General features: G+C 44.1%; 2 protein-coding genes across 4 annotated transcripts in view; one reads left to right on the forward strand and one right to left on the reverse strand.

Moving 5' to 3' along the window:
- SLX9 (SLX9 ribosome biogenesis factor) overlaps nt 1-15216 on the reverse strand; it is a gene marked incomplete at its 5' end in the record, with an annotated part of 32908 nt that extends 17692 nt beyond the window's left edge. Inside the window, 2 exons of one of the 2 annotated variants that reach the window (XM_081849891.1) lie at nt 13086-13188; nt 15063-15216. In XM_081849891.1, coding sequence (XP_081706017.1) covers nt 13086-13188; nt 15063-15197 — 238 coding nt within the window. Of the gene's footprint in view, nt 1-13085; nt 13189-14009; nt 14145-15062 lie in introns of those variants that run through there. The other variant, XM_081849892.1, reaches the window with a different exon arrangement.
- The window catches only part of ITGB2 (integrin subunit beta 2), a 39519-nt gene continuing 26285 nt past the window's right edge, over nt 14109-27342 (forward strand). The window contains exons 1-2 of one of the 2 annotated variants that reach the window (XM_081872797.1): nt 14109-14240; nt 19448-19621. The gene's annotated coding sequence lies outside the window, so the exon portion shown is untranslated. Of the gene's footprint in view, nt 14241-19364; nt 19622-27342 lie in introns of those variants that run through there. The other variant, XM_081872798.1, reaches the window with a different exon arrangement.

Below are 27342 nucleotides of genomic sequence, written 5' to 3' on the forward strand. Positions count from 1 at the left end.
GAATCAGTGTATCATCTGAGCAATTTAGCACCAGGCAAGTTTCTGAATGGCTTATATTTCTAGTGCTGTATCTCCTGACATTCAAGTATGATTGCTGACATGTGATTAGATATGTCAAAGTATGTGTGAGAGCGAAGGAACTGAATACATCTTCCTGCTAGCAACTGTTTAGTAGCAGTTGCTTAACTCTGCAGTCATAAAGCATAATTGCTCTGATTTACAAGGGGAGATTCAGGCTTTTTGGGGGGTGGGCAGGCTAGGGAAGTCCAACACACTGAATAAAAATCTCTCTCTCTCTCTCTCTCTCTCTCTCTCTCTCTCTCTCTCTCTCTCTCTCTCACACACACACACACACACACACACACACACATCCTTGACAATGCTTTGCAAGCAGGCATCTTCAGTCTTATCATTCAAGTTTTCATTTCCATGTTCAGGCACAATGGTAGAAACACCCCAGGAGAGAAGATAGGTACCATTTCTCTTCCACAGTCCTCCAGTCCTCCCAATCACCTTTTGAGGATCAGCAAAACATCTGCACAGGCCAAAACACCCTACCAATTCAAGGACACTAGAATAGTGCACCCAAATCCCCTAAAACTCTGTGGCCACAACCACAATCTGGTAATTGAGAAACTAGCAAGTCAATGCTAAAAAGAAACATAGGGAAGGAGACCTGTGAATCCTCATTTGCCTTAGTTCCAAGAAATATTTGAAAACCATGCTCTATCGGGCTGTTCAAAGACAGAAAGGAATTATGAAGAAAAGATCATCACACTCATTTTGAGGAAAAGAAAACTGCATCTTAAAAGAAGTTCAAAGTGTTCAGTACACTTAACCTTAAACGCTGTAACACATCTTCTCCAAAAGAAATTGAATTTCATTTCCTTTACACCAACAGCACTCTGGTTACAGGTGAAGGTCTGAGGGAAAACACCAAACATTTATCATTTTTACATGCCTATTTTACAGAAGGAACAGGCACGTGGGATGCTCATTTCTTTAAGTGGCCCGGTGTTTTGAGAAACAACTGAAGTCATTCTCCTCCAGCAACACCTTGCTTAAGTACCATGGCTCGGGAATAGTCAAACAGCTCCATGTAACAACCTCTTGGCATCTCAGAGAAAAATGCCATCAGCATTTGTGTCAGTTGTAACCACAATAACAACAGACTGGAAGACACATTATACTAAATGAGACACCTTTCAATTATCTTCTTCAGAAAAATGAGTATGAGAGCACAGGGCGAGACTGTAATGCCATTATTCCTTGCAGAAGCAAGTATATGCCTGGATCCCACCCACCCTTAGTACAGAACAATCACAGAGTGCGCTTGCACTAAGATGGCTATCAAGTTACAAAACTCCCTGCTCTTTCTGGTTTGAAATTCAGTTTCAAACTCAAAGCCTCACTTTACATAAACTAAATTGCTCAAAAAATAACCAACCTCTTTTGCATAATCAAGGATTTGCCTTTGGCCAGATAAGTCCTGCACAGGCTAGCCAGGCATAAACTGAAGCCCAATACCTATTGATTCCCTTAACCACATCCCCCAGTCCTTCCGTCCTCTCATTGGTTGCAATGATGTCTCTCTGTGCAGGACAATAATGACAAACACAATTAAAAGCAGAAATAAGTTCATATCATAGTTTCTTCAACCACCTCAATGTCTATTTCCTGCAAGTTCCTGTCTGCCTGCTGTTTGTTTACCTTGTCCAGTTTGAAGTTGAAAGAGCATGACCCATGTGATAGCTGGGACAGCTGGGATAGCTCAATTGGTAGAGAAGCAGACTCTTAATCTCAGGGCCATGAATTTGAGCCCCGTGTTAGGCAAAAGATTCCTGCATTGCAGAGGGTTGGACTAGATGATCCTCATGGTCCCTTCCAACTCAACATGATAACAATAATATGTCCTTCCAAACAATATTGTCCAGTCTCTTGAGCTCTACTGAAGTAGGCTCAGTTGTGCACTCTTGCAGGGTAAGAGAAGTATCAGAAGTATCAGAAGGGGAGCCTGGGAGACCTCAAGCAACACAGTCCAACCTAAGAAGGTCAACACAAAATTAGCAAGGTTCTTGGGCTACATCTCAGGGATATTTACTTCACAAGAGTGAGAAGGCAGCCCTGTGTCAGGAAGTTTTTAATGTTTGACTTTTACTATGTGTTTATATGTGCTGTAAGCCGCCAAGAGTTGCTGGGGAAGAAATAATAATAATAATAATAATAATAATAATAATAATAATAACAACAACAACATAGCAGTTCGAAAGCACACTAGTGCAGGTAGATAAATAGGTACCGGTGTGGCGGGAAGGTAAACGGTGTTTCCATGCGCTCTGGCTTCTGTCACGGTGTTCCATTGCACCAGAAGCGGTTTAGTCCTGCTGGCCACATGACCTGGAAAGCTGAAAGTGGACAAACGCCGGCTCCCTCAGCCTGAAAAGTGAGATGAGCGCCACAATCCCATAGTTGCCTTTGATTGGACTTAACCATCCAGGGGTCCTTTACCTTTACCTATTATTATTATTATTATTATTATTATTATTATTATTATTAAATCATTTACCTGATATAGTATTTCTTATTTTGAAGGCGTGACTGAAGTAGGCTGGCAATCTACCACTGGCAGCAACAGGAGTTTTACTGTGCTTGCAACAAAGAATACTGTATAAACCAGATATAAAATGAGAATTGAAACTGAGCACTTTGTGGTATGTTTGAAGATCATTCCCCACAGCTGACCTTGGGCGGATTTCCTAAGTTTTATTAAATGGGATTTTATCACACACATACATGCGCGCGCGCGCGCGCACACACACACACACACACACACACACACACACACACTGCTTCTAATAACCCACCAGATTCACACTAAAATAATAATGAAGGGATGAAAGGTTGTAATCTGGGAATATTATGGCCTTGTGTCTGCCTAAATTGCTCTAAGTAGATTAGCTGACTTGACATGACATTAAGCTGAAATCTGTTCCTATTGCAGCTGCACAGAGAAAGCAACTTCACTTCTGTTATGTGAATACTCACATTAAGTATTAGGCGTAGTTTCTTTAGAAGAGAATAAAACAATATGGAAAATAACAGAGGGCTAATTTCAAAGTATGAGGAATTCTGTTTAACAAAAAATAAACTAAAATACTACATTAACACACATGTTCATGAAGCCTTTAGCTTTAGCAAAGACTTAAGGTTTTGTTTCTTTTTACAAAAATCACTCAAGTACCACAAAGCATAGAAATTGAAATGTTAGGACATTCACTCAACCTTCCTTGCTGTGTAAGCAGCAGGCTCATACTACAGTCTCATACAGGGTGAGTCCTTTAAAAGAGGCCCCATGGATACAGAGTACACATGGTCCACGGGGCCTCTTTTAAAAGACTCACCCTGTATATTGTGCTTGTATACAATTTACAGGCAGCTGCAGTGCACTCACCCTTTTTTATAACAGTTGTTTTTATGAAAGGTTTTTCAGACTTAACAAGGGTACATGCAACATCTCTGTTTTCAACTCATAGAGTCCTTTCCACAGGTCAGTTACATTCAGTGTGAGACACTGCTGCCATAGACATTGTGAGGTTCTAGGCGGGGGGGGGGGGGCGGAGAGGAAAGAGGCACGTTTTTATGGTCTTTCTGCCCTCAGAAGCTTTGGTCACTGCTTCTGTTTTATACATTCATGCTTAAACACCCAAGCATCATCACCTGCTTCCTTCCACACAAGCATTACCTCCTACTCCACATAAACACACAAAGTAAGTAGTTGTTGGAGTGTCATAGGATTCTGCTCTTCAGTTTAAAAAATGGCAAGAGATTGGCTATTAAATTTCTTTAAATGTAAAAGCATTATATCTTATTAAAACTTCTTTTTTAAAAAAGGACTTGGCATTAAAGCATTCTTAGCCTTAGGACTGTCTCATCCACCTCCACCAGCCTGGCCAGCTGGCCCACCTAGACCAAAAGAGATAGAAAAGGCTTTCCATTGGGGTTGGGATTTTGCCTGGGCAATAATGGTATTCCAACAGAGGCTGATGAGGAGAATCAACGCCAGACCTCTTTTGTGTTCACTGAGAAACTGACCATCCATGCTGCCTACCTGTAAGATCACTGCGCTGTCCTTGGTTGGAAGAGGCGTGGGGCTGAGGAGGGTGTTTCTCTGCTGGCTCTGCCTATATGGGAAGCAAAGTGTCGGAAGGAGGCTCCACCCCTCCTTAAAGGATGCCTCACGAACGGGAGGACAATTCTGAGGTTGGGAAAGCAAGACAGATGGGGCAAGACAACTTTACTAGGCTGTGATGAAACCCAATGGCACTGAAACCCAACTGATTTCCAGTTCTACAAATGAGGCAGAGGTTATTTACAACATATCCCTTTCCCACTAAAAATGAATTCTAACAACCAAGTATTGGGTTCTTGTTTGAGCTTGTTATTCTCCTTTAAGACCTGAAACAGTACACACTGTAGCTAGCTGAGAATTAAATATCTGAGATGCAGTCTCATTCTTGTTTCACCCCTTCTTGCATATTTAGGATGACCACTTGGCACAAACCACACAAATGGCCTACAATGCCTATAGCTCTTCCATGGGGGTCAGTCTGACTCTCCAGAACGAAAGCAGTTGCCCACAGCATCTCCACCCGCCTTATTTCATTCCTCTCTTGTGGCTCTCCAAGGAGGCATCCATACATAATTCAAAACCTATCAGTTCTATAGTAATTAAGCCAATTGATTTGAACTCTGTTAAACTGACCTTCCTATCCGCTTACCACCTGACCTCCAAACATGCAGCAGTTTCTCTATGCAGGTCAACTGAGTGCGCTGGTATCTCATTTCCTCAGGCAGTTACAATGTAGTCAAGAATGACCTGTCCATTCAAAACTTCTTCTCATAAAAACAAAAAAACACCTTTTTGCAAACCACCTCTAGATTTTCTTACAGGAAAGGGGAATATAAATCAAGCAGTATATAAATGTTGTGAAATAACTACGTAAAATAAATCCCCAAAGAAGATTAGGCACACCCCTTAATCTCACTCACAGAACTTGCTTTCCAAATAGAATCTGCACAATCAACCTGAAATCAGATTGGAACACCATCAAAAAGCTTTCACTGAATGTTGCAGAGTCTGCATTTGCCCCATGAAGAGATAAAATCCCACATTGTTTGACTTAAGAGAAAGGCCATTTAGCCTTAGACAATTCACTTCTTTAGAACTGAATGGCAGAGCCTGTGCCAGCCAGGATTTAAAAGAACAGAACAAAATGTGCAGAGTACTCCCTGCACATTGATGCGGCACTGCTAAGTTTCAGGGAAGGTGTATTTTCTTTGCAAAATACTAAAGCAAATGGGGTCCTTAGGCAGAACATCTGTTTTCCCCAACGAAATCACTTTGCAGAGCAGTTATTCCTAGTTCGCCCCTTCTGCTGACCATTCCCTCAAGGAGTGTTCTTCTTCAGGGCTCCAAGCAGCCTGAAAGAGGAGCCTGGGTGGGTGGGTGTTCAGGCCTCTCAACATTGGAGCTGGAGGGACTCCTTTAGCTTTAATCTATTTTCTATTCTGGGATCTCTACATATGGCAAGGGAAGTTTTTCACGGCACAGATGGGGAGACTTGAGGATATGTTCTGTACAGTGGTACCTCATGTTATAGACAGGATCCGTTCTGGAGGCCTGTCTGTAATGTGAAATGTCCGCAAGTCGAAGTGCTGTGTCTGCGCAGGTGCACGGTGCGATTTGGCGCTTCTGCGTATAGCGTGATTTAGCACTTCTGCACATGCACAAGAGGCGAAACCCGGAAGTAACTCGTTCCGGAAGGGTTGCCACAGGACGTAACGCGAAAAGATGAAACATGAAGCGGATGCAACACGAGGTATGACTGTAATGTAATGAGAAAGCCATTTCTCTGTCTCCCTCTACCCATATCAGTCCCTCATCTGATACTCTAACATTCTCTGTCTCAAATGGTGCCAACCCGAAACTGATATACATTCTGCCAGACACTGGATTCCTCTCCTCTCACCCCCAACTGCACAAACCTTGGGGTAGAGGTATTCCAAGAGAAAATAAATGATGAAACTCAACATTTCAGCATATCCCAAACATGCCAGGGGTCCCTCTGGAGCAGACTGTGCATGACGCAGGAGACTGGGGGGAAAGGAAGGGGAAATCCATCCATGCAACACTGGACGTCACCCTTTCAGCTTTATATGTCACACATGGGGCCCTGCAATAACATTCTGTGGTGGAGAACGCGTCTGTTCAATGTTCCAGCCACCCCATTCCATCCCTGCTTTCTTTCCCGGCCCCCATCAGCAAGCTCTTCAGGTTCACTGAGCATGGTCTACAATCGTTGGGCTTCTTCTTTGCCTACTCAACCCAACCTACAATGTGAGGATAAAAGCAATCAACAGCGCTGCAGGGATTTATTTTAAAGGTTCATATCATGCTTTAATCACGAATGCTTTCAGGGCAGCTTACATCATGAACTATATCAGAATAATAAAAAACTAATAAAAACAACAATTAAAACTCACATCAGAATAGAAAGTAAGAAAAACAGCAGAAGTTTTCATAAAGGTCCACTCATCCAATAAAGCTAGAACATCTGGTTTTCCAGGAATGGTTTCAGTTGGTGTGGAGATTACCATACTTGTGGAGCCAACCAGACCACAGGGAACATGTTCCATAGTCAGGATGCTAACCCAGAAGAGGCCCTTTCTCACACTGCCACCAAATGCATCATTTCTTGTGGTTGATTTTAAAATACAGGTAAATTGGACAGGGTGGGTGGGAGATGGCACCAATAGCTTAAAGTTAAAGCTCTCCTCCTGCCAAAGCAAAAATAAACTCTGAAAAGGATCTAATGTTCTGAGGAGTGAAAGATAAAAAGGACTAGTGGAGATGCTGTGCTGAAAGGATTGCCTGGAGCAACCAGTCTCCCCTTTTCCAAGTAGCAGAAAAGGATGCAAATGCTCACCAGTGATGCTAAATATTCCACTGAAGATGGAGGACATGGAGGTGCAGACTGAAGCTGAGGGCCTGCAGTTTCCCAATTTCTGGAGGGAATTCCTAACCCAATGGTAGATGAACCCTGCCTATCACTGCCTTAAACAGAGGGCACGCAGGATTGCCGCACATGAACCACCAAGGCTTAATGTTTCCAAACCTTGCTCTCTATAAAGACACCATTTCAAAAGAACCATATACTGAGAGTGCTGAGAGGGCACTCTTGAGAAAGCAGCATTGCACAACATGAAGAGACACTGCTAGTGACAATTTTGTAAAACGACACTAGGTAACATCACCTTCATTATTGTATTGCTGTGTTGTTGTTGTTACTACTACTATTTTTATTATGGCTATCCTAAACATTTTATGCACTAAAAAGAACCCTATTTCAGACATTGCCCTTGATTTGTTAAGTCTTTCTAATAAATTGCACAGAAAGGAGTATAGCTAAAACACTGATCTATTTATTTCACAACTATACGTCAAGAGTTAAGCCAGCAATCTGCAGCTGTTGTGCAGGGAGCTGAACAGAATTCTGGGTTATGAAATGCTGTGGAACGGAAAGTAGGAACCAGCATCTTTATCTGAGCCAGGTAGCCACTCTGGAAATGAAAACACGACAGCTTTCTCTTATCTGATTATCCACTTCACCACTACATGAAAGAAGATAAATTTTAAATCTCTACACATGCCAACTGATACTGCAATAGGACAGCCGATCTGTTTCACATTTGTTATTTTTACAAGACTATTAGCCAAGCAGGTGTTGGCCAATCTTTAGACCATTCCAAGATTTCATGTGCCTGATTGGGAGCAGTGCTCCAGGCTATGATGCAGCCTCATGACAGTGTTATTCTTTCCCCTTTTTATTATGCTCTGGAAGAACAAGCTGCCATGAGTACAAGAACAGATCATGACGGTACACGAAGGAGAGAAACATTACAGCACTTTGGGAGAGGTGCATAAGTCCATTACCAAAATGAAATGTTGGTTTCAGCAGCACTATGCAGAGATTTATCACTAGTGTAGATGAGCAGAAAGACACAACAAGAGATAGTTGAGGAAAGCCCACTATTAAAACACACCACCCAATCCTAGACTTCAGATGCTGACATCTTGAGTTTACAACATCTTAAAGAGTTATTTGAATGTCCAAAGCTCACTGCCAACTCCACACAATCACGGTTCCAATCTTGATCTTTTAACATACCCCTGTGCTTTATGTCATCGGAAGAGAACCTCAAAGATTCTCTATCTCCCATGGGCCCACATCTGACGGCACAGTCCAAGAAGGCAGAGATTCACATCTGGGATACTGGAAGTACAGCTTTATTTCATATCTGCTGCTTCACAGGCCTGCTTCCACCCATGCCCTAGGTTGCTCTCACCAATATGTAAGATCTTTCAGTGGGCTTCCCTGTGATTTAAAAATCACACCTAATAAGAGATATAAGCCAGACTGTAAAAGTTTGCCATATTTTTTTTTCTAACAGTCAAGTTTAATATGATTTATAAACCACTGTCAATAGTAGTTAAACGAAGTTAAACGAAACAGATCCCCACTGAAAGTCTATAATCTAAACACTACAGAAAAAGAAAAAAACAAAGAGAGGAAAGGAGGGGTTGAACTGGACATAAATCCAATCAAAAGCACTAAAAAATTGCAAACATTCATATAATGACTCCAAATTATTATGAAGTGTGCCTCAGATATGGAAGAAGGCATTTGCATGGGCCAAAGCCAGAAGCAGCTAAATGGCACTAATTTACTTTTGAATATTAGTTGCCAAACTGCTCACAATCTTTAATTTATTTTTGGGGAAAATGCAACTACAGTGGTACCTTCATTAAGTTTTAATCCTTTAAAGCCCTAAATCATGGTTAGGCAAACTAAGGCCCGGGGGCCAGATCCGGCCCAATCGCCTTCTAAATCCGGCCCGCGGATAGTCTGGGAATCAGCGTGTTTTTACACGAGTAGAATGTGTCCTTTTATTTAAAATACATCTCTGGGTTATTTGTGGGGCATAGGAATTCGTTCTTTTTCCCCCTTCAAAATACAGTCCGGCCCCCCACAAGGTCTGAGGGACAGTGGAATGGCCCTCTGCTGAAAAAGTTTGCTGATGGTTCCAGGCCTGTAAACCTGAAGGAGTGTCTCCACCCCCATCATTCTGCTCTGAGGGCCTTGTGACAGTTCCCTGCCTGCGAGAAGTGAGGTTACAGGCAACCAGGTAGAGGGCCTTCTCAGTCGTGCCCACCCTGTGGAACGCCCTTCCGTCAGATGTCAAGGAAATACACAACTATATGACTTTTAGAAGGCATCTGAAGGCAGCCCTGCACAGGGAAACTTTTAATGTTTGATGTCTCACTGTGTTTTTATATTTTGTTGGGAGCTGCCCAGTGTGGTTGGGGCAACCCGGTCAGATAGGTGGAGTACCAATAATAAAATTATGATGATGAGGTTTCGTTAGGCTTTCAGGTACTAATGGGTTAAGTGTGTTTGATGCTGCTGCGAACTATGCTTTAATGTACCTTTATTTATTTTATTTACCTTGTTATTTATTTATTTTAATGTTGTGTTTATTATGAAATACATTTTATCTTATTTTCATAAAATGCTCGTCCTAGTAAAGGGTGGTTTAGAAATGCCTAAAAAATGACTGGCAAAAACAGCTGGAAGTGGGGAAGCAGCCAGAGAAAGAACTGTGAGCAGAGGTGTGTCCTGCTTGCCACTCTTTGCACCTCCTGTTCAGGCAAAAGGGCTCTACCTCTGGGCTCAAGACAAAGGGGTAGGTCATAGAATCATAGAATCCTAGAGTTGGAAGAGACCACAAGGGCCATCGAGAAAAAAGGAGAAAAACTTTTATGTCCTGCTCTCTGTTTTCTCCTGTTGCAACTTGGCAGACAGGTACTCAGGGAGATGATCCGCTTCTGAAATGGCCTGTGTTAGATCTCCTCCACTGGAAATACTTAGTTCTTTGTTGAATCATAGAATCATAGAGTTGGAAGGGACCCCAAGGGCCATCGAGTCCAACCCCCTGCCAAGCAGGAAACACCATCAGAGCACTCCTGACATATGGTTGTCAAGCCTCTGCTTAAAGACCTCCAAAGAAGGAGACTCCACCACACTCCTTGGCAGCAAATTCCACTGTCAAACAGCTCTTACTGTCAGGAAGTTCTTCCTAATGTTTAGGTGGAATCTTTTTTCTTGTAGTTTGGAACCATTGCTCCGTGTCCGCTTCTCTGGAGCAGCAGAAAACAACCTTTCTCCCTCCTCTATGTGACATCCTTTTATATATTTGAACATGGCTATCATATCACCCCTTAACCTCCTCTTCTCCAGGCTAAACATGCCCAGCTCCCTTAGCCGTTCCTCATAAGGCATCGTTTCATAAGGGCACCCGCCCCCCACTTCCTATAAAAGAACGGTGGAAAATATTTTAGATGTTAACTTGATTTTTAGCCTCATGCATAACCTTTCACTGCCTAGCAGCACTTCAAAAGAGTTCATATCCGTATGAGTCACACATCACTATACTCAAGCATAACTAGGATGCTGTGGTGAATAGGCAGCATGCTGGTGCATGGGGCAAAAACTACACAGGCTTCCTCAGCTCCAGACAGCCTGGGCCTTGCGCTTGCAGGCCAGATGGGAAAAGGCTTGTGAGGCAGGGAGCAGGTCTTCCAGGGCTCACAGCCAAGGCTTTGTCCATAAACAACCACAGCAGTGTTCAAACAAATTATATTTAGCATGTCAAATGTGTACAGTAATTTAAATGTAGGGCTTATTCAGCTTTGCAAATGAATACAAACAGCAAGCATTTTTGCCAGCCCCTCTGGCACCTACAGTGGACAGAGACACTCTTCCCTGACAGAGCTATTACTTGCCTATCCCCCTCTCCAGCTGGTTGCGAGGAAGATAAGTTAGTACTAGTTCTGGAGTTTGCTTTGCTTCTCCTTCCCAATCCTGTTCCATCACATCTCTGAGATTGTGCAAGCCTGAGGGGAGGGACTGGATCACTGTAAGCCACTATGGAAGCCTTTTTGGGCTGAAGAATGGGGTAAAAATCCTTCAAATAAATAAGTAAATCTAGGGCAAATGAGTGGCTAAAACTAAATGCATTATGTAAATTCCAAGACCTGAACTGCTGGAATAAACAGCAAGGCTTGAAAATTTTGCTTCTGGTGTGCAGAATAAATGTTGCCACCTGTTGACAGAAAACGAAGTAGAGGAAGGGCTCATCCACACAGCTGTTTAATGTGCATAGCAGGCGTCCTGAACCTCCATTAGTTTTCCATTGTCCATATGAGGTTCTCTTCTGGCTCACTGCTTTCCCACATTTTCCCCTCCCTCAAACTGGATTTTTTCACATCCTCTTGTTTTTGGAGTACTCATCGTATGAGAAAATGAAGGACAAGGGAAGGGAAAGTGTAGGAAGGCGCTGAGCTGGAGGAGAACATCACATGGACAAAAGAGAATTCATGGTAGTAGAGGAAGATTAAAAGGTAAAGGTACCCCTGACTGTTAGGTCCAGTCACGGACGACTCTGGGGTTGCGCGCTCATCTCACTCTATAAGCCTAGGGAGCTGGCGTTTGGCGTTTGTGTGTATACAGTCGTACCTTGGTTTCTGTACAGCTTAGTTCTCAAACGTTTTGGCATGAAACGTTCCGGTTTGCGAACTATTTTTGGAAGCCGAGCATCCGACAGGGCTTCTGCACTTTGGTTTTCGAACGTTTTGGAAGCTGAACAGACTTCTGGTATGGATTCTGTTCAACTTCCAAGGTATGACTGTACTTAAAAATCTATTCTCATGAGCTAGAAGCTAGACTCTCAATTGTTAAACTCCTTTCACCAACATTTCAGATTATATGACTATTAATACTAACATTTTTCTTCTTGAAATAAGGAACATTGAGTCCCACTCTCTCCAGCTAAAAAATAGCGCAGGGTCCAGCTCAATAATAAGCTCATCTACAGCTGTGATCTCCAAGGCCCCTGTGCATCCCAGGGTGGAAAAACAGATTACTAAACATAATATTTCAATTTTATATTACCCTGCAAAACCAATATGTTAATAATGCAGAGAACATCTATAACAGCGACCTTTGTGGGCATTTACTAGACAAAAGCTTAATGCATTTTGAACACTGAAATAGAAACTGCTTTTATTACATACATCATAAGCTTTCGTTTTCATTCTGAATGGCTTATCTCTCATGCTTTAGTTTTAATTTTAAATCAGAAATATTTATATCTGAAGAGCTCATGAGAATATTTCTTTTTCCCTCATGTTTGTGAAGCTGAAGCAGACGCTTCTGGCTACTTTATGGTGTAATTTGTATCGTTTTCATTAAGAAGTTTAATTAAAATATTGGGGGGTTGGGGTGGTAAGCAGTGCATAAGGGCTCATCTACACTTCTTTTGGTGACACATTTCTCGGCATCAGCCCACGCTTTAAAGCGCTGTGTCAGAGTGCTTTTTTCTTCATGCCCCAGTGCTTTCCCACAAAAATCCACTCTTTGCCGCTGAATCAGAATTGCAATCTGTAGAAAACCCAAACGGCCATTTGGTCCAAGTCAGCATTAGAAAGTGGGTTTGTTGCCGGGGAAGCACAGGGGGGAGTGCTCAGACCCAGCACTTTAAAGCACGGATCTGTGCCTAGAAAGTGTGGGGCAAAGGCAAGTGTGGATAAGCCCAGAGGTAGGGTGGGCAGTGTACCCTGCTACGTTATTAGAGAAGGGAGTGTCTTGTTTCAGGAAGGGCATTCAAATACAATAGTTCAACAAACCAAAACTATGCCTAGTTTCATACAAACTGCTTCAAAAACCTTACATCTGACTGGTGTTGGCTTAACTGTATGCAAATAGGGTTAACATCTTCTGGTGGTCTAAAATTCAACAGCTAATGAGAATGCACTTTTTAGTGGAAAAGGTTGTAACCCATTCCAAAGAATCTAGCCAATTTACAAATTGTTGAAGCTAGGAAGAGAATAGGTTTGATTCAGTAAGTGAATTTCTGCATTCTTTGTCACTGTGAGGCAGATGTACTAGAAGATCCTTAATTCTTACCCTTTATGGCTGAAGAAATGCTTTTCACATCAATGTCCAATGTCTTCACCAGACTTTTTGGATCAATCTTCACTCCAGCAAAGACGTTTGAGGTCATAAATACCTGGTTCCAACACAGACAAGAACAACAAAGAGTCTTGTGACACCTTCATCATGGCCTAAGCTCAGGTGGACTACTATACATTTCATCAGATGTGATTAAAAAAAACATGTTAAGAATAAAATGTGATGTAACTATTCCCTTTGTTCCATGCACTGTTGTTGTTGTTGCTGGCATCTGTCTGTCTCAGGAGACAATAAAAGAGGGCACCTTTGAGAGTAAAGTCAAACTATTGGAGAGTTACAGTGCCTGCTGTAGATAATAAAGAATGATAAAGGAGAGACATGTTTTGTTGCAGCTGGGGCAAATGAAGGTGTTCAGTTTTGTTGCTACAAGTGCAACATGGCATTTCTATTAGGCTGCTATTTCTACTGCACCATCCATGAGCAGGAGGACAAAAGCCATGGGCCTAGCCGGGGGGGGGGGACACTGCCCCCCCAAGTAAATAAATAGGAATACTTAACTGGCCAACTGCATCACAGAACTTGTTCTGCCCCCTAACAGAGTCTGGCCCCCTCAAAAAACAAATCCTGGCAACACCTATGACAAAAGCATTAAATATACTGGCCAGGATATACTAGGTCAGAGAGTTGTTACTTTACCATATCTCAAGTATAAAAAGCAAAATTTTGGTCAGTTTTTATTCTCAAAGAATTATTTCTGTATCAGTGGGTATTCTTTTTTTTTTTTTTTACTTCTACTATAACTTTTGACCCAAATTGGTGAATAAAAAGTAAAGGCGATAAAACGATTGAAGAAACCACCCCTAAACTGAAGCGGCAGTTGCAGGATCCTTTCAAACTTTGCCATGGCTCACTCCTCACCTCCTCCTGTCCTAAGAAAGTTTTACCCTCCAGAAACGTGTCCTGTATCACCATCTTGTGGAGAGCCTTGTTCCAAGCTCTGAAGGCGCACACCGCTCCTTTTGGTCTATCGCTGTAGGTGCTTCCAAGTGCCATGGGCTGGACCAGGGCTTTTTTCCAGCTGGAACTCAGCCCTGGCCCTTCTCAGGTGGGTGCCATTGCCATTCCAAGAGAAGGAAGGAGGCCTTCAGGGTGAGTGGCAGCACCTCTTCTTCTGGAGAAATAGCCCTGGGCTTTTGATGAAGGATTTGAGGGATGCAGTGGCGTAGCGTGGGGGGTGCAGGGGGGGTCGGCCACACCGGGCGCAACATCTGGGGGTTAGGGTTAGGGGGTGCAAATCCACGGGTTAGGGGGTGCAAATCCACGGGTTAGGGGGCGCAAATCCACGGGTTAGGGGGCGCAAATTACTTGCCTTGCCCCGGGTGCTGACAACCCACGCTACGCCACTGGAGGGATGTCAACTTTCTCAGGCGCTGCTGTGTAGGTCAACTGCCCAGATGTTGCCCCAGGGGCTGCTGGGAACTGCTGCTCTGCAACATCTGGCAGGCCAGAGGTTCCCACACACCTGGCACACGCCCTTCCCCCCTGGTGCCAGGGGCGCGGGCTGGACGTATTTCGGGGGGGGGGCAAGAATAAAGTTATCTGGGGCGCAATGGGTCAGCGAATTGAGCCCTTCCATTTACTTACTTGCACCTGCAACCCCCCCCCCCAAATGCCTGGTGCTGCAAAAGGAGCGGGAAGGGGGCAAGGAGGCTGCATCTTCCAACGAAGAAGGGGGCGGACGAGGCGCTCGAAGACCAGATGCCCCCCATGAAGGGGCGCCTCGCCTCGCCTCCCTGCCCAGCCCCCTCCCGAGCTCATGGTGGGAGGGAGGAACCCCGAGGGCATCCAGTCCACCTGGGGGGGCCGAGGGGGGCTTCAGGCGCCGGAACCAGGCAGCCAAACCCCCAAGCGGGGTCGCGCCTCCGCCCGCGCGGCCTCGTGGAGGCGCCGAAGGGAGCGCCGAGGCCTCACCTGGCCCGCCGTGGCCCTCGCCGCCTGGGCGCCCGTCGGGAGTGGCGCCTCGTCCTCGCCCGGGGTCCAGAGGCCCTTGGCCGGCCTGGGCGCCGCCCGGTGCAGCCGCGGCCGCCTCGCCGCTTTGCCCACCATGGCGGCGGCGGCGGCGGCGGCAGGAGGAGGAGAAGCCGGAGGAAGGCTTGGGAGAAGGCCGAGGGAAGTCGCCCCCTCACGGCGCCCCGGGGAAGCGCCGAGGCCGCGCGCCACGTGCTGCCGTCTCCCTCAGCGCCGCGCCGAGAAGGCCTTTCTGCCTGGCGCGGCCTCGAGGCGGCTTACGGAGGCGGCCCCCAGGCAGGCCGGTGGAAGCGGGGGAGAAGAGGGAGCCGCGCCAGGCGGCCGCCGTACTAGACACCGCGCAGGCCGCGGGCCTCGGGTCCAGGGTAGCCCGGTCGCGAAGCCCCTCCAAAGCCGCGAAATGCCCTCGCCCGCTCGCTGCGCCCCCGTCAGGCTGCCATTTCTGAGGGGAGACCGTCGCGTCTCTCTCGCCTTCCCTTCGGTCTCGGGCGCCTCCGTCGGGGCTTGTGGCCAGGCGAGAAGAGGCCGTGAGGGCGCCCTGGTGTCCAAGATGGGCGCCTGTCTGGTTCCTTCAAGTCCGGCTTCTCTCTTTCTCTCTTCCAGAAAGGGGGGAACCAAGGGACGAGCAGCGCCCTTCGAAGCCCCTTCTTCCTTCTCCACCTGTTCACCCCACCCTTCTTGCCTCTGTCTCCCCAGGTGAACCCCACTGACTTCGACGGGGTTCAGGTTGCCCTCCAGACCCACAGGATGGCTCCCCCCAGCATAGCTGTCAACTTTTCCCTTTTCTTGTGAGGAATCCTATTCGGAATAAGGGAATTTCCTTTAAAAAAAGGGAAACGTTGACAGCTATGTTCCCCAGGGAGGCTCGCCTGCTGCCCCCATGGTACGCCTTTAGGGGCCAGGCCGAAATAGGAAATTGTAGAATTGGGAGGGACCCCCGAGGGTCATCCAGTCCAACCCCCTGCAATGTAGGTATCTCAGCTGAAGCGTCCATGACAGATGGCCATCCAAGCTCTGCTGAGAAACCTCCAAGGAGGAAGAGTCTGCCACCTTCCATCCAAGTCAAAACAGCTCTTAACTGTCAGAAAGCTCTTCCTGATGTTTATTTAGCCAGAATCACCTTTCTTCTAACTCGAAGTCATTGGTTTGAGTCCTACCCTCTGGAGCAGGAGAAAACAAGCTTGCTCCATCTTCCCTTGAGATACAGTATTTGAAGATGGCTGTCATATGGGATAGCAGCATAGTTCTGCCTTGCAGGGGGTTGGATTAGATGACCCCTAAGGTCCCTTCCAACTCTACAATCCTATGACTTCTATAGCTCCTCTCAGTCTCTTCTTTGCAAAGCAAAACCTACCCAGCTCCTTCAACCATTTCTCATAAGGCTTAGTTTCCAGACCCTTGATCCTCTTGGTCGCTGCCCTCTGGACACCTTGCAGCTTGTCAACATCCCCCTTAAATTGTGGTGCCCAGAACTGGACACAGTATTCCAGGTGTGGTTATGTGTCTGCTTTTGTTTGTGTTTTTATCATGTGGTGTTTTCATTTTGTATTTTTATGCTGTGAACTAGGCTGAGATAAAGGGCGGGTTGCAAAGTTAATAATAAACAATAAGTAAACAAAATCCTTTCTTCTGGAGGGAGTTAGGATGTCATGGACGTCCTTGTCCACAGCAGATGCCCTCACGGCAGCCATGGAAATTGTGCTGGATTGTTTCCACTTTACCCAGTGAGACCAGCTGGTGCAGGGTGGGGTAGCACAGATGCCTTTCTCCAGGGAGGGGCTTGATCTGAGCCCTTCGACTTGCATAAGACTCGAGCTGTGTAACAAACAGTTGTAGAAAACTCACACCACCCCATACCGCGCATACTGTGTGTCCTAGTCAGCGTGAGTCAACAGAGCTTTGGAGATGGTGGACCCGCTGCCCTGCTCTGCCTTGCTGATTCCACCCAGTGCTTAGGATTCCTCCGCCACTCACTTATGTGCATCCTTAAAGCTGTAAGCTAAATCATGGTTGCTTCTGGGATTGAAAAATCACCAAAAAAACCCACCCCTTATTATTAGAATCTACCAAATCAGTAATAAAGCCACAATGCCATTTTATGTATGCATCAATTACTATTTATTAAACAGCATCTTACAGTATACAAGGATCCGGCTCATCATTCTAATGGTATGGCCTGTTTATACGTAGTAATGGTTTCATTATTGGTCATGTCTTTATGTCATATCATATGTTTGTATGGTGGTAGTGCCAGGTCACAATCCAGTGGGCTACTTAGTTTGAACACAGGTATGGAGAATATCTTCTCTTCCAAATTTGTAACTTCAATTTATACATTAACATTTGTGGTGCAGGAACCATTTCTATTAACCAGTAGCATGCCGCTCTAGTTACATTGAAACATGAATCATGGTTAAAACTGTCACCCTCTGCACTAAGAGTTGATGGTATTGTATGTATGACACATAATTTGGCCCCAGCCGCTTTTCCTACTGATAAAACTAGGAAAGATCTAGCATTTAGGGAAGTTTTTAATGTGTGATATTTTACTGTATTTTTGGTTTTTATGGAAGCCGCCCAGAGTGGCTGGGGAGGCCCAGCCAGATGAGCGGGGTATAAATAATAAATTTATTATTATTATTATTATTATTATTATTATTATTATTATTATTATTTAATGTAATACTATAAAGGAATATAAGGCTAGATGTAGCCACACATGTTGGTATGTTGAGTGTGTGCAAGGAAAAGAAATGAAAAGCCAATAAACTTTTCATATGAACGTGCAGATGTACCATTTAGCTAAGTAGGATTTATTGTTTTGTGAGATTTTCCCCCTGGACAGTCAGGATGCACTATTATCCAGCAAATGTTTTTGTAACAATACATATTGTCAGATAGTTATTTTTTACTTTAGGAAGTCTCAGAAAATGACTACGCACATGTGAGGCATCTTTTACTTAACTCCTGATAGGTTGCATCAGAATCAGGATGTGCCTCACCCCCACAGGGGACCGGCAACATTTCACCACAATTGCTACCAATCTGCTTCCTTGTTTAGCAACTGCAAAAGTCTACACTGTGATGCCAAGCACTATCATGATGAGGGGGACAGAGGGACTTGACCCAATATGTCCTATAATGACCCCTTATTTTATTTTTTATTATTTTAGCCCCTTAGCCTAAAATTGTAATGAATCCCTTGGCAACAGGAAACCTGAAAGAACTCTCTTAAGGTGGTTTGCTACAGGAAGCCAGCAGAGGCAGGCTTCGCATGGGCTTCCTTGGCAAAGAACTTGCTCACGTATTTTTCAAATATTTTTATTTCAGTGTTATAATATGACATTTACCTTTGGAACAAATCTTGGTTATACCGTACACATATTCCACAGTTTCAGGCACAACTCTTTGCTGACACTTTGACTCATTTGCAAGTTACAGTGTTGAAAAAGCACCATTTCCTTCCTCTCTTCCTCATTCTAAAATAGCAACTTAATACTGATCAGTTATCCTGCAAAAAGAAATGAGTGAAGACCCCACTATTTCCCTACAAGTTGTTTCTTCAGGTTCCAGCAACTTCTGATTTACCCTTGAATGTGTAACAAGATGTTGACATGGGTTCAGACGTTATTCCAAAATAGACAATTGTAAAAGTGAAAAATGCAGGGTTCTCTTAGACAATGTTTGTTTTATTTAGCTTTCTATTTTATCCAAACTTTTATAGCACTCTTCAGTTTAAAAGACTCCCAGGGTAGCTCACAACTGTATTGAATAGAAACATGGCAGCAAACGAAAATGGCAGCAGATTAAGAAACATCACAACAGATTAAAACCAGCAAAATAACATGCCTCAAAATCAGGATAAATAAAAAGACATCAAGAATGGCACCTGGCGAGCATCGCTGGCCAGGGAATTATAAAGTTAGGGTTGCCCATATGAAAAGGCCCCTCCAGTCACCACCCATCTCACTTAGAAATGAAGGTGGAAGACCCTCCAAGGTATGCTGGCTCATTTGAGAGACCTCTAAAGGACTTTAAGGCAGCCGGCCTGGAAATGACTACGGTGGGCACTGTAATGGTTTCCTTCATAGTGTTTTATGCTGAAGGGAAAAAAGCTTCCAAGGGGTCTTTCTCAGGCTTTTGGCTAAGATCAAGATTTCACCAAGGGGTAAAAAGATCAAGATTTTACCAAGGGGTAAAAGTCCTTTTCTGAGAAATATTTTAACTGAACACACATTATGGGGATTTGGGCACAGTTTTGAACTTTGGATGCCTTGAAAATAAGCTTTCCACCCTCCCTCACTTCTCACTTCCTCTACAACCCACAGGGGCAAGATATGCAATATCAATGAAAAAGGAAGAGGCGTGGGCCTTTTTCTGCCTTCTGAGGAGCGGTTTGGCTTTTTCTCACTTCTACAGAGGGAACTGATCAGAAGACAGAGAACTTCACAACACACCCCATAAAATAGCTGAGAAGAAGCCAGAGAGACTGACAACTTGATGTATGTTTTTAAATTCTTTGTTTATTTGTGTTTTACTCTTTTCGCAAACTGAGTATGCAGAGTTTGACATCTGTATTATCTTCCTGTGGGCTTGGTATGTCCAAAATCTTAACTGAAGTACCACTAGCAGCCAAGACATGTGCAGTGGTACCTCGGGTTACATACGCTTCAGGTTACAGACTCCGCTAACCCAGAAATATTACCTCGGTTTAAGAACCTTGCTTCAGGATGAGAACAGAAATCGTGCAGTGGCGGTGCGGCAACAGCAGCAGGAGGCCCTATTAGCTAAAGTGGTGCTTCAGGTTAAGAACAGTTTCAGGTTAAGAACAGACCTCCAAAACGAATTAAGTTCTTAACCTGAGGTACCACTGTAACTGTAAAGGTAATTAATTCAATTGAACTTCAGTATTTGATGGAGGCACCATACCTTCCAGTTCTTTAGATGCTGGCTGCCCTCAGGTGTGAGTCTAGCACTGAAGGTTAGCTGTATGTTTCCTGTAGATGTCTGTAACGAAGCCCTGACTGCCCCTTACCTCGTTGTTGTTGTTCACTGAAAGGAAAGCATTTGGGGTCAATGCCTTCCCTACCCACTACAGTATTTTCAAGGTTGCAGTCGCCCTACACGTACCTTTTCCTCATGTGGGATTCAAAATGCAAGGCAGTTTCTCTCTTTGTAGCTGAGAGGAAAACAACAGAAAGAAGGGCCAGAGCTTTCTAGAGTCACCAGGCTGAAGAGAAATACTTCTGAGGAGAAACAGACCTTCTGCCTAGTATTCTGCATGTGAGGGAGCAGTTGTTGTCTCTGGGGGGACAGTGGAGGATTGCACCTTTGGAGGTGAAGTTAAACCGTTGGAAGTGTTAGAAACAGATGTGAAAGCTAGGAGCTAAAGGGCACCTTAAATCCAGTTATGGGCGCAACAATGGAATGTCTTGGCATGCTTTTTTATTACAAGAATACAAAGCTGAAAATAAATGAACTGCAGCTAACATATTATGTTCATTTTTCACGTAGTCTAGTCCTTCTCTTGCCCGCCCCCCTGATAGTCTTAAGAGGGTCTCTCTTCTAGTCTTCAGAGAGTAGCTGAAAGTGGGGAGGCAGAATAAGGTCCTCCTTTCCTTCCACTCTGCAGTTTTAATCTGAAATCTTAGGCACAGTACGACACCCAGAGCTCAGAAATGCTTGCACTAATGAAATTCCCCATCGCAAAATGCGCCTAGGACAATGAGAATTTCAAACACCTGTTGTGGCTGAGCAGACCAATGTGGGAAAGACATGTTCTGTTGCATCTGGGACAGATACAGGGGTCACGTTGTGCTGATGCAGATGCACCAGGGCAGTTTTTTTCTTTATGTTCCTCCCAAGGGTCATAACTATATCCTTAATGAGCCCATTTCTTGCTGGCCTATAGTTCAATGTGCAACTTTCATCTCTGCTTCTATGAAAATGGTATGCTAGCTATTTTGTGGTATGGCATGTGTAAGTTTGCAGGTCAGCTTGCTTTTCACACTTCTGCGGAATATCTCATGAGAAAGCTACATTCTGTGGCTTCTGATGAAACCTGGTGTGGAAAAGTATTATATAAGCTTGGAATCCTTTTAAAGTGACAGGACTCCAGCAATGGAAGATCCAATACCCAAGATTTGGTTAAAGTTTTCCCCCAGGCGGATATGAGTCTGACCAGGACTGCAATGCTAACCTTGCCTACTCAAAATTAAGTCCTATTCAATTCAAAGAGACTAACTCCCAAGTAAGTGGGGTTAGGATTGCAGCCGTACATTGTGTAGTGTGCTCTGCCTTTTGGTACATTAGTAACAGATTGGTGTAACTGGACAGTAACTAATAGAAATACATACTGTCTTCGCTTGTCTGCATTGGGGTGCTAACTTTTTTTGTGGCAGGGCTTCTGTGCTTTTATAACAATTGTATGACATAAAGGGATGCTAGTGTTTTTACTGACCCCACTCCTGTCCCTTTAACTCTAACTTGACAGATAGAAATGCAAGAAGTGGAACTGGGAACGCTCCACCTGCATAATTGCTGAGAATCACATAAATGCTAAAGGTACAAGAGGGAAATCAGTTGGCAACTCCAATGATAAACATTAGTTTTGCCAGCTGGGAAGCTGAATGTTTTCCTGGTGTGTGGATTTTAGGCACAGGATCACATGAGGCTTGGAGTATAACTTGGAATCATAGAATTGCAGAGTTGTAAGGGACCCCCTGCAACGCAGGAATCGCAGCTAAAGCATCCATGAGAGATGACCAGGCAACCTTTGCTTAAAAGCCCTTCACGGAAAGAGTTCACCACCCTCTAAGGGAGACAGTCCTGTTGTCAAACAGCTCTTGCTGTCAGAAAGTTATTCCTGATGTTTTGTCAGAATCTCCTTTTTTGTAACTTTAGGAATCCTTCTTTAAGATAAAGGAAGAGAATAACATATAGCTTTCTATTATTTCTATAGTGTTTCACCCTGTTTTTTCACACTGGTTCTCCAAAGACAAATGCTTGTAGGAATATGCAGCATAAATGTAATGATATTTAAAGTAGAAAGTGTGTGGGGGGGAGAGAGAGAGAGCTCACCAATGAGATTTGTTCCCTGGTATGCCTAGGATTGTATCTCTATGGTACATATATATATATATATATATATATATATATATATATATATATATATATATTATTACGGCTATTAGCCCATAGAATATGTACAAACATAAAAGCACAGAAGCATAAAAACCAATACATCTAACAACAGAAGGGGAACACCACGATACAAGGGTGGGTCATTGAGCAATGGCAAATAACAGCTTGGGGCCCGGAAAGATCCAAGGGACGGTTCACAGAAAAAGGAGAACTGGAGACGAGATCCGTCATGCACTCACATCATAACTGTCCGATTAGTTTTTGTTGTTGTTGTTGTTTTTTGGTGGTTTTTGTGTGTGAGATAACCGCATTCAGGAATCTCGCCACCTGCAGAGTTACAGAAGGATCTGTATCCTGCAAAAGCAGTGCGGCATGTGACTCAACAGGCCTGCCAACCAAGCGCAGTAAAGCAGGACCCAGGAATTTAGTCCTGGCTATGCTATGTAAGGGACAGTTGAACATTATATGTGGAAGAGATTCAACTGTTTTCCCGTCACACTCGCATAGCGGAGACACCAAACCCTTGGAAAATCTGTGGCTCAGCAGGTTCGATGGAAAAACATTGAACCTTGCACGAATAAATGCAAGTCGGTGTGGTACAGATGAAAGAGATGACATGTATGATGGAAGGCCAAGTCTATGGTACATAGATCACCAGCCCATAAAATCTGAAATTTGGGCTTTTAAAGTCATATTTCAAAAGGTGTCTGACAACATTTATAATTATTTTCCCTTATAGTGAAGATAAGAGAGGGAGATGCATTTCCTGCTTCAGACAGTACCTAAGACTATTTATGGAAACAGCATTCAGATGAGTGTTGTAAGATACAATCACAGGCACAGCATGCTTTTGCCTTTGCTTTCCATATGTCTCCACCAGCAGTGAAATGCCCTTCCTTCTTCCACGCTGCAGGGAGAAAGACTCATCAAGAGTTCCCTTTTTCTCAGAGCTCTTTCAACACAACAACTTGAAAATAAGGAACATAAGTCAGAAAAGACAGCCAGAAGCAAGGGAGGAATTCTGCAAAGAGTGAAGCAAATAGGCCCAGTCTTTTCCAGGCATCCTCTGCTGCTTTTATTTTCCCCAGGGAATTTGGAAGCCCATGGCACTTGTCCCAACTTCATGCTAAACTATTGCTTAGTACTATATGAATGAGCCTCAGTCTTGTACACTCCCCCTCTCCCCTTCTCCTCTGGCTCATCCACATGGAGGGAATTGAAAGCATTCACTTCCTGCCTTAAATTAATCATAGTTTGTTGTTACATAGTTGAAAGTATGGCTTATTGAAACAAGCCAAGATCAAACCATGCTTTTTCATCCTGGCTTGTTTGAGAAAACAGTTCCTGGCTTTGACAGCATATATTCCAGTTTATTTAAACTAAGAGAAAAGATGCCTCCAATCTCCGAATTGCATCTACAACAGGGGAGAGCAGCAAGGTGTGCACACAAGCCCAAATCTCATCCAGGCTTGTTCACCTAGTGCTGAACTATGGTTTAGTGTTATGTAGAAACCAGGCCACTGTCAATAATCTCCATCCTCATACCTCAGAGCAAGTCGGCTCCAAGACGTTTTGGAAAATCAAACACCTGTCTGAACATTCAGCTCAAGGAAAATGTTCTGCTCAAAACTTAAGTAGTGTGTTGTAAACACTCATTGTGGTCCTAACATACCCTTGATTATCCAGGAGCTTTCCCATCATACTTTTAATTAATATTAAATAATTAAATACTTTAATAACCTAAACCAATTCCAAAAATGTTACACAGTTAGAAGGCAATACTAGACCAGGATATTAACATACCATCCATGCCAAGAAACGTATTTTACATCTTAAAATGTCATTGAATATTTAAATTGCCTGAACTTTTTCTGTAAAACCAGGTTTGCCTCCATGGTTTAGGGCTGAGTTTAATAGCAAAATTCATTGTAGATGAGAAGAGCTGAATCTGCCCCTGATTCTGCGGCTTTCTTTGCCACAGCCACTCATGAAGGATAATAGGTACTCATCAGGAAGGCTATAAATACTCACAGGGTCTGGGGAAGTGTGCACATTAATAGCAGCCCAAAGCAGGAGAGGGCAATGGTGTGCATGTCTGAACTTGGCTTCCCCGTGGGCATCCAACTGAACCCTTTGAGAATAAAATGCTGGACTAGACTGTCTTCAGCCTGATCCATCAGGGCTGTCCTCTTTCACTTGTTTCGCTGACTTGGTGTCTGGTTCTGACTGAGAACAAAGTAGCTAGGGTGGAAGACTGAAAGGCGGCAGGAGGCAGAACAGGGTTCAGCTCCCCTTGCCCACACAGCCCCCTGGCTCTTAAAATTGACCAGCACTGCAGGCCACTGGATCTGCTGCTGCCACATGTAATTTATTCCTGAGGGAGCCTCCTAGGAGGGAGATTTTCCATGTTGGACACTGCAATAGCCAACTTGAGGCATACCTTCAACATCATATGAGAAAAGTGACTGCAAGAGTTGTCCTTTATTAGTGTTGTAGCATCATATATGTGGAGAGGGAGGATGAAACCTTTCCCACACTCCTGAATTGCTTAGACAGAGGCCACATCCACAACATACCTTTAAAGCTCTGTGATACCACTTTAAAAAGTCATGGCTTCCCCTAAAGGATCCTGGGAGCTGTAGTTGGTAAAAGGTGCTGAGAGATGTTAGGAGGCTCCTATTCCCCTCCCACAGCTACTGTTTCCAGAGTTCCCTGTGAAACAGGATAGATTATTAAACCAATCTAGGAATTGTACCTCTGGGAGGGGGTAATGGTGTCCTCTAGCAACTCTCAGTACCCTTAGCCAAGTCCTGCTCCCAGAAATCTTCAGGGGATGCCAAGATGCCAGGATTCTGGGATGTAAAAACAAGAAGTGGTCTCCATCTCTCAGAAATTAAAATTTGGTTGTGAACCCAGGGTCTGTCCCAAACCTAACACAAAACGCACAGGCTCCTGGAGTAGGCAGGAAACAAAAGTAAAGAGAAATTTGGTGGCCTTTAATTTGGCAAAGCCAGGGATAAATCTGGCAGAGTGCTGGATAAATAGAGTCACTTGGAACCAAATTATCCAGTATTATCAAGTTGTAATGTAGCTCCCAAAAGGAAAAGCCCATCTACACAGGTGGTGGGCAATTATTTTCCTCTCAGCTGTGATCAGGTTGGGCACCATCCATCCTTGCCAACGATGGTGATGGAATGACTGCCTGTGCCTGCTCCTCATCACCTTTAAGGGCACAGTTGCAAGCAGAGGGACCAGCTGAGCTGCTCCTGCACCTTGATGTCCAAGGGGATGGCAGAAGCAAGAGCTGTAGGAAGAAGCAGCCACAAGCAGCAGCAATGCTTAATGTGTAGCACACACGTGCACATCCTCACTGCCACAGTCTTCTGTGGTCTTGTGGTGCCTGCTGTGGCCTTTGCAGCCAGGCTCACCACAACAGGCCTCCTCATGTGGGATGCAAGAGGGGCCTCCCAGAGCAGCAGCTCCTGGCTCCTGGCTGGGCTGCCCCAGGAGATGTCAGAGGAAGTGAACCTGGGGATTAATACACAGGGACATGTTGGTTTTAACTCTGGAAAGCATGTGCATCTTTCCTCTGTGTCCACATTATGTACCGTAATTTACTTCTCAAGCATGCTGCCTCTACAATATAATCCACAATTTGCCGGTTTGGGTACAAAACCAGCCACTAGCTTCAACTGTTAACATTCATCACCTTCAGCAGCAGCAAGTTTAAATTTCATTTGACTGGACTTTAACTCAAGAATATATTTCTATTTATCAAGGTTGGTAAAATACTGTGTGTGTGTGTTTTGCTGAAAGGTGTGAAATTGCACATGCTCAAAGGTTGGGTTTTTTTGTAGTCCATGAAAGCTTCTGCAATAATAAAGTTGTAAGCAACCACAAAACTTAATTTGTGGCCCCTTATTTCATGGGTTTGTTGGGGGGGGGGCATTTTGGAAACTGCACCTGACCTTTTCCATAACTCGTCACCAGGCAAGATGTTACACAATGCAGGGGGTGAGGTTGGAGGGGTTTCCCCCTCTTTTGGACCAACACAGCTACCTAGCTGTGCTTTTTATACCTTGCTCTTCTAAATTAAAGTTTTTTTTTACTTCTGCCCCCTGCCTACTCCAGGAAGCTTGTAGACAGAGATGGGGAATATGTGTTGTTGGATTCCAACTCCCATTAGCCCAGCCAGCATGATCAGTTGTGAAAGATAACAGAAGCTGGATTTTAACAATATGTGGAGGGCTGCAGCTTCCACACCTTTGGTTTAATATTTGGGACAGATCTTACAAAACATATTTTAATTACTCATTGCTTCTTCATCCTGGAGTCCTAAACATGTAACATGATAGCTCCGCAGCACTTGAGAAGAACTTACTTAGCTCTGTATTTTAGAGCTGTCTATGCCAGCTTAATTTCTGAACTTTTTCGGTTTTTATTTTTCCTCCCCCTCCACCCACTCCTGCCTCTTGTGTAACACCTTGCCTAATAAAGAATTATGGAGAACTTAAAAGTTTTCCACACTTTTGTGACATAGATCTGTAGCTACACAGCTAGCCAGAAATATGCTTATGTTTGTGGAAACAGTGCCTTTTGTTGCTTGGGGGGGGGTGTCGAAATATCAGTACAGTAATGCACTTTGCTAGACTACGGCTTTGAGAGGCATCTAGAATGTTGTGTAATGGTGAGGCATTGCTGCAGGGAAGGTGGTAGCTTTGTTCATATTCAACACTTTTAAAATGTGGTCAGTGGGGCTGAAAATAACTAAAAATGAATAAACCTTTGAAAAATACCAGAGAATGTATGCGAACATGGAAGGAGGGAGTTAACATCCGTGATGTCACTGATTCAGCCACTTAATGCATAGCATGCCTAATCGATTTATAGACTCCCTTTGCAGGTGGGTAGAAGAATGCCATTGCCTCAAACTGCTGTTTGAGTGAATGCAAGCAAATTAGATTTTCTTGAAAAAGTGGCACAGTAGAGAGGGAACACAGCTATATGTCCCAGAAGAGTGGAATTTATGCTACCATTTACAAGATTGTAATCATTATTTAAAAAAGCAAAAGGAGATAGC

Source organism: Podarcis erhardii (assembly GCF_964252035.2).
Source record: "Podarcis erhardii genome assembly, chromosome: 1".
NCBI classification, from domain to species: domain Eukaryota; kingdom Metazoa; phylum Chordata; class Lepidosauria; order Squamata; family Lacertidae; genus Podarcis; species Podarcis erhardii.